We start from the raw sequence: 8,309 nt of genomic DNA, 5'->3' as shown, positions 1-8,309 counted from the left end.
CCTTAAGCCACTTTAGACACCAAGAACACAAAACCTGTTACCATTTCTATGAGCCAGTAATAAAGTAAGTTAATATGCTGTCTTGTTCAGATAATAGAAAAAAATGACAGTTTAATCACAACTTTTGCTTTTAGTAAACATTCTTCACACAAAACATGGAACCAAACACATCAAAATTTCAGTTTTGCAAGTTTTCAGTGTTTTTTTTTTTTTTTTTTTTTTTTTTTTAATTATGAAGAACTTTTCTTCTTTAGTTTGCAGACCGTCTGTTATTATTTTCTTATTTCTTAGGTTCCACTTTTGACTGTTCTTGTGTAAGACTTAGAACTAGATTCTGCACACACTGGTACACTCGCATGCAAACTGAAACTCCAGATGCGCACATGCTGCTCACACTCTTCTATTACTTGTTACTATATTTCTTAGGGTAACACTTTACAATAAGGTTCTTTAGTTAAACATTAGTTAATGTATTAACTAACATGAACTAACCATAAGCAATACATTTGTTACTGTATTTACTAATCTTCGTTAACATTAGTTAATGAAAATACAGTTGTTCATTGTTTGTTCATGTTACTTCACAGTGCATTAACTAATGTTAACAAGATATTAATAATGTATTAGTAAACATTAAAATTACCATTAACAAAGATTAATAAATGCTGTATAAGTGCAGTTCATTATTAGTTCATGCTAACTAATGTAGGTAACTAATGTTAAGTAATGAACCTTATTGTAAAGTGTTACCTTTCTGGGTATGCCATATATGGAACGGTTTGAACTCTGAGAACTATGATTGGATGCCCAGGACATCCTGGATGTTATTGCTTAATCTTGTGTGTATAAATATGACCCATCTTCTTTAATAAATTTGAGAATGTTATGGTGCCACATTGGCCTTGTGTCTGCTTGATCATTCTCTCGAGATCTTGCACTGCTGCTGCCACACTTTAGCTTCGAGGCTTCAGATAGTCTACCTAAAAATTAATCTAACAGATCTGGCGGCTCGCCCTGGATATTCCCAAGAAACACTGGACAGAAATTTATTATTTCTTACAAAAATGTTTTCAGGGATCCTCCTCAGTCTCTCACTGGGCTTATGGTTCTGTGACACTAAATCAAGTAAGTGTAATGATTTGATTGAAACTAATTTCTCTTAAGAACATCATATTTTTTTAATCTCAAAATAGTTCACTATGTGACTCACATTTTCTGACTTTTTTTTATGATCTTTCTACAGTGGGACCTATGTATGTAGAAACAAAAGCACCATGTAATAAATTCGATACCAACAGCAACCATGAGCTTGAAAAACTTCTGGACAGAATTAAATATGTTGCTCGAAGCTGCAAAGAAATTCTTGACAAATATCATGTTTATGAGGGTATGGTATTTTTGAACTTATTTTTGTTATCTTAAGCAACAACTCAATTTAGGTGACTCAGCAATGCTTCTGTTAATGCAGATGGCCTGTACTATCTGATCTCACCAAGAGGGGTCCTTTACCAGACGTTTTGTGATATGACCACTGCGGGCGGCGGCTGGACGCTGGTGGCTAGCGTTCATGAAAACAACATGTATGGAAAGTGTACTGTTGGTGATCGCTGGTCTAGTGAGCAGGGCAGCAATGCAAACCGGCCTGATGGTGAAGGAACATGGGCAAACAGAGTCACATTTGGAACTGCAGATGCTGCTACAAGTGATGATTACAAGGTAATTTTTGTATTACATTTAACAATTAAAACATGTTAATCTACAAAATGAATTGACAGTCTGTTTCCTTTGTGTCATAGAATCCTGGATACTTTGAAATTGCGGCACAGGATGTATCTGTGTGGCATGTTCCTAATAATATGGCATTGAAAAACTGGAGCACTGCCTCCATCCTGAGATACCACACTGAAAATCGCTTCTTAACTCTACACGGAGGAAACCTTCTCAATTTATTTAAGGTCAGACAAAAGTTGACAGCCGTTTTGTGTCTTAAATTTTCAAAGAAATATAGGCTAAAGGCAAAAGACTACAATTCTGTATAAAAAAAATAAAAAAAAAACCTGAATTTTTACGTAAATTTTTCCAGAAATTCCCTGTGAGGTTTGGAATTGGGACTTGCAACACTGATAATGGACCTGCTATTCCAATAGTGTATGATACTGGAAATGGGGATTCTACCAAAAATCTGTATGGACCTAATTCAAGAGGTACATCAATACCTCTTGAGCCAATATTTTTCAAATATTTTTAAAGAAAGTAGCTACATCGACTGACATAAAATTTGTGTATTATTCAGTGATGGTGTAGGCTGCAACGCTATCTCACAACCAGTTCGTACGTGTTTTACGAGGTAGGTAATTCGTACGAATTCGTACAACATCACTCGTACGAATTTATACGATTTGTCTAAACCCTAGTGACTGGTAGGTTTAGGGGAGGGGTTAGGGGTAGGTCATTCATATGAATTCATACGAATTTGGCAACTCATAAAATACGTACGATTTAGCAAAAAATGTACTAATTCGTACAAGTGAGATCGTACGAATTCGTACAAATTAGCCACCTCGTAAAATACGTATGAATTGCTGTGAGATCAGGTTGTGTAGGCCTATTATTTACAAAGCATCATCATGCTGAGATCCAATCACTTTAATTAATGAATGCCATGCTGTGTGCATGGACCTATCATGAATCAATTATATATTCTGTGTTTTTTTTCAGGAATATTTGAGCCTGGATTCATCACATTCAGAGTCTTCAATACTGAAAAGGCAGCCATGGCAATTTGTTCGGGCGTTAAACCAACCGGTTGTCACACTGAACATGTGAGCTAAACAAATATTATGGATTATTTACAGCAATGTTTATGAACAGCTTTAATGTATAAATGAAGAGGAAATTCATTTACAGTAATACAATTACAACAGAAGTAAATCAACTGCAATATTATGAGGAAATAGGTATGTTTTGTTGTTAATGTACTCATATTTTTGCAGTTCTGTATTGGTGGAGGTGGACACTTTCCTGAGGCGGTCCCTAGACAGTGCGGGGACTTTGCGGGTTTCGACTGGGATGGCTATGGTACTAATACAGGATGGAGTGCTTCCAAAGAGATTACTGAAGCAGCTGTACTTCTTTTTTATCGCTGACAAACTAAAATGACTTGCTTACTTTCCTTCTGTCAGAGATATACCACATTGATTAATACCTGAATACACAATAATTTGCTCAAACATATTTCCTTTAAATATATCTTTTATATTGGTCTATTATCTGAGAATGTGTATGGTGTTTGTAACTGATGAAAAACAAAACAAAAAAACAACCTGTCGGATTAGCCGTTTATTGGGAGGCTTCTTTTAGTGCATATCTAACCTACTTTTAACTTCTCAATGTTCATGGTTTTTTTTCCAACTGTTCACAAATGGAAACAAATGTATAATGTTCAAATAAAACCAATGGGTTGCCAATGCTGTTCAAACAATGGATTCAAAACCTACTTTAGGTTTCATAGTTTATAAGTTTCACTGAAAATATTCCATGAACATACTTGGTTTGGTTACGTTCTGTTCTGCTAATAAAGCCTGTTACTATTTCATCTTCATTGTGTTCCTGTTAAACCACACTTGGCCGAGTTGCAACAACATCTCTGAGTACAATACATCTGAAATTATAAGGATGCTTTATAGCATTAAACACTCAACATCTTTTTGTTGTTAGGATTATTATTCAAATATTCCCTAATATTTGAAATGAATAAATCATCATCAGTCTGAATGACTAAAATACTGTCAATTAAGGGCACATCTCCAATAAATATTTATAAAAAATAAAGTTATATACTAGAACATCTTTTAAATAAGTATCAAACTTTATTTATCTTAATATAGCCTACTGTTGTATGTTGTGCAGCAGACGAGATTAAAGCCAAATTGTAAAACGTACTCGGTTACTAACGTAACCTCGGTTCCCTTACGATACAGAACAAGTACTGTGTCGTCTGCCGTTTAGTCAAGACGTAACGGGGAAACTCCTGTTTTCACCGATTTCTGAAGCCTTTTTCAATCACGCATTGAAACTGCACGGCCATTGGTTTGTGGAGTTAAAGTAAACAAACCAATGACGGTGCGGCAGAGCCGCGCGAGCCAATGGTGAGCGAGCCTGCTCGAGCCCGCCAAAATGGGCGGGGTATCGGGCTATATAAGTGGCCGTCTCACCTTGGCAGACTGATTTATTTCGACTGAGGCGATGGCATGAGGCGTCCTACGAATAGCGCGGCAAAGTACGCAGTACTCGTTCCGTATCTAAGGGAACCAAGGTTACGTTAGTAACCGAATACGTTCCCTTTTGATACTACGCTCGTACTGCGTCGTCTGCCGTTTAGGCAAGATGCAGTGGGGATAATACAATCACGCCGTGCTATGAAGGGGGGATGACAGAGCATTGGCTTGCTTGGGTGCACATAGCATAATGTATCCCGGAAGTTCGGGGACTTGAGGACACTGTAGTCACTCTCCCATTCATATACATCCTAGGAGCCCCATGGGGCCTAGAGCACATATAGGGAACAGAAAAATACATTATTACCCGGACTTGGTCAGGGCCGTAGACGAGTGCTCATAAGCTGGTCACATTGGTGAGGCTTATGCAGAGAGAACCTGCGTTTGTAATGCAGGAACGCCTAGGTTATAAAACCTGACGAACGTGGACGGCGAGGCCCAGCCGGCCGCCTCACAGATTTCCGCGATGGACACGCCAGTGGACTATGCCCAAGAAGAGGCCATGCCTCTTGTGGAGTGTGCTCTAACACCTATAGGGCATCGCAGGCCCAAGGAGGAGTAAGCGAGCGCTATAGCATCAACTATCCATCTGGATAACCTGGGCTTCGTGACCGAAAGACCTTCCGTGCGGCCACCGAAGCAGACAAAGAGTTGTTCCGACTGACGAAAAGAGGCGGAACGATCGATGTAGGTCCACAGGGCCCCTGACTGGACAGAGTAGGTTCAACTCCTGATCATCCTGGGAAGGAGGAAGTGCAGAGAGAATGACCATCTGCGCCCTAAAGGGGGTGGATAGAACCTTCGGGACATATCCATGTCTTGGTTTCAGGACAACTTTAGAGTCGTTAGCCCCGAATTTAAGACAGTAGGGGCTCACAGAGAGCGCCTGCAAATCTTCCACTCGCTTTACCGATGCTAAGGCTAGCAATAAGGTGGTTTTCAGTGCTAGTGGTTCAAAGGGAGGGCCCTTAAGGCCTCTGAGAAGCAAAGACAGGTCCCAGGTAGGAACCGTGCGGGGGCGAGGAGGGTTCAGCCTCCTAGATCCCTTTAGGAAGCAAACAAGAAGATTGTTTCTCCCTACTGACTGCCCCGCTATGGGAGCATGGGAGGCCGCTATAGCCGCAACATAGACTTTAAGGGTAGAGGGAGTATGGCCCTCTATCCATCAAGTCCTGAAGGAAAGACAATATCTTCGTCCCGGGCTGTACACAAGGCAGCAAAGACTGGCCATTTTAGGGAGTAGAAACGTCTCGTCAACGGAGCTCTGGCTTGTGAGACAGTGTTCAGGTCGTCTTCAGGGAGGTTTGAAGGCTCCTGTCTAGAAGCCACACATGGAGATCCCACAGCTCGGGTCTGGGGTGCCTTATTGTCCCTCCTGCTTGGGAGAGAATGTCTCGTCTCAGGGGGATTGGCCATGGCTCCATGGACGATAGCTGAGACAGGTCCGAGAACCATGGTTGGCTCCTCCATAGAGGAGCCACCAGGAGGATCCTGTGGGCACCCACCCTGATTCATCTGATAACCTGGGGAATCAGAGCGACCGGGGGAAAAGCATACAGGAGGAGGCTGGGCCAGTCGTGGGCCAGCGCATCCTTGGTCTTTGAAAAGTAAATTGGGCAACGATAGTTGTCTTCTGAGGCGAAGTGATCGACCTCTGCCCTTCCGAAGACATCCCAAATTTTCTGAACCACGAGGGGATGGAGCGACCATTCCTCTGAGGGAAGGTTGTTCCGGGACAACATGTCCGCCCCAGTTTCACTGCGTGATTGAAAAAGGCTTCAGAAATCGGTGAAAACAGGAGTTTCCCCGTTATGTCTTGCCTAAACGGCAGACGACGCAGTACAAGTGTAGTATCGAAAAGGGAACTTACGAGATACATACATGAGGAAAAATATATTCTCGGTCAGCGCCATCTTGTGTAGGCATGAATTAGCTGAATGATGATCTATAGCTGCATCGCAAGACTGTAGATGTATGTAGAGTTTTGTCTACAAATATAAAATTGAGTTAAATATAGCTAGTAAATCAATGATGGGGAAAAAAATCACTGCAGCGCACCTTGTTTTTCAACTCTCGACTGCCCGGAGCAAAACCCCAGTGAACATGTCATCGCCTCATTAACAGAGTTAATTAACAGAGAGGCTGCATTTAACCTTGCTTTTTACCTTTACTTTATGCTAAAATACTCATTTACTAATTACTCAGTGACACATTTCCATATGTGAACATTTTATTAAAAGAATTTTAGGTTCTCTGTCTTATGGTACAAAATGGCCAGAATTTGTGGCAGTTTGCTCCGTCAGAGTGGTGGGTGCACTGCCTGTGGTAGGGAAAACACTGGCTTAAGTGATAAACTTGTATATTTTTATTCACTGCTTTACTCAAGTGTCACAGTCATGTAATGTTGAATAAATATTTTTGTGGCTTTTCCAAGCAAATATGGATAAATGTGGGTGTTTGTGGTTAATTTGATTAATTAATAGGGATGCACTGATGGGATTTTTTCGGGCCGATACTGATTTTAACAAACAATTATCAGCCGATTCCAATACAGTGTTTTGATCATGTTTTAAATTAGCAAAGTTCAAAAATGCATGCATTAAGTTATACTAGTTTATTGCTGCATCCTCAAATAATTTCTAATGAACATGGCTTGGATCCATTTAAAATTCAGCAGGCCAACATAAATACATAAATACAACAGAACAAAGATACAAATGAAATTAAAGCTGCAAGCAGCGATGAAAGGGCCCTCGCACCCGGGCTCACCGCCACCAGTTGGCCTCAGGAAAACAGTGAACAGTGGGCAACATGCATGTAAGCGAGTAAATACAGAAGAATTACGACAAAGTCATTTCAAAGTGCCACACTTCCTGCTGCCAACAGGTGGCGCTTTGACTGTAACTGAATATTGCCATGTAGATGTCTTCAGGCCAGGACTGTTATCAAACATGTGAAGTTTGGAGCAGATCGGACATTGTATGCCTGAATTACAACAACTTCCTGTTTTGTGGCGTTAATCGCAAAAAATAGCTCTTAGCCAAGTGTTGCATGATTTAACGTGTTTCTAGCATGTTTGGTACTCCGTGGCATATCGAAATGTGTTTCAGGGAGCGAATTACAGTGTAAAGCATGCCATTTCCTGTTGCCAGCAGGTGGCGCTATGGCATGTAGTTGTCTTTAGGCCAGGACTCTCACACATGTGAAGTTTGGGACAGATCGGACACTGTATGCCTGAGTTACAACAGCTTCGTCCTTCATGGTGAAATATCAGATTTTGTCAGGCCGCCACGGACAAGCCCTTCAGCTAAAACTCAAGATCTTCACAATTTAACATCGCTAAGGCCTTACGATTAGACTGACCATATATGATGTGGTTCTGGTTAAATCTCTATGAGGAGTTAATCACAGTGTAAAACATGTCAATTCCTGTTGCCCGCAGGTGGCGCTATAACTGTAACTGAATGTTGTCATGTAGACGTCTTCAGTTCAGGACTCTTATCAAACTTGTGAAGTTTGGGGCAGATCGGACATTGTATGCCGTAGTTAAAACAACTACCTGTTTCATGGCGAAACATCGAAATTTGTCAGGCCGCCACAGACACGCCCTCCAGCGAAAACTCAAGATCTTCGCAATATAACGTCGCAAAGGCCTTTAGATTAGACTGACCAAATATGACATTGATCTGATTAAAGCTCTAGGAGGAGTTTGTTAAAGTACAACGTCTGGAAATGGCAAAAACTGACAAGTTAATTCAAAATATCTGACTTCTTGTTCGGTTTCAGATTTTGCTCCAAGAGACTTTTTTGTAGGTATTGGGCTGTTAAATGTGTGTACTGAATTTCAAAATCTATGTGAAATGTAGCGCGAGGGGCACTACGTTAGGTGGCGCTATCGAGCCATTTTGCCACGCCTAATTCTGCAACCCATAACAGATGTAAATTTTCACCACTTCTGACACGGGTGCAAAGTTTCATGAGTTTTCGAGCACGTTTAGGCCCTCAAAAATGCGATTAACTTTGGAGAAGAAT

General features: G+C 40.8%; 1 protein-coding gene across 1 annotated transcript; it reads left to right on the top strand.

The window, feature by feature from the left end:
* Window positions 1-881: 881 nt before the first annotated feature.
* LOC127507105 (intelectin-like) lies at window positions 882-3,595 on the top strand. Its single transcript, XM_051884009.1, has 7 exons — window positions 882-1,125; window positions 1,244-1,387; window positions 1,469-1,716; window positions 1,797-1,955; window positions 2,084-2,204; window positions 2,719-2,822; window positions 2,994-3,595. The coding sequence occupies exons 1-7, from the start codon at window positions 1,065-1,067 to the stop codon at window positions 3,144-3,146; spliced, it is 990 nt and encodes a 329-aa protein (XP_051739969.1). The 5' UTR covers window positions 882-1,064; the 3' UTR covers window positions 3,147-3,595.
* The last annotated feature ends 4,714 nt before the right edge of the window (window positions 3,596-8,309 follow it).

This window comes from Ctenopharyngodon idella, chromosome 24 (genome assembly GCF_019924925.1).
Source record: "Ctenopharyngodon idella isolate HZGC_01 chromosome 24, HZGC01, whole genome shotgun sequence".
In the NCBI taxonomy this organism is placed as follows: Eukaryota; Metazoa; Chordata; class Actinopteri; order Cypriniformes; family Xenocyprididae; genus Ctenopharyngodon; species Ctenopharyngodon idella.
The sequence above is the reverse complement of the archived record's forward strand: the minus strand, read 5'-3'. Positions and strand labels throughout refer to the sequence as shown.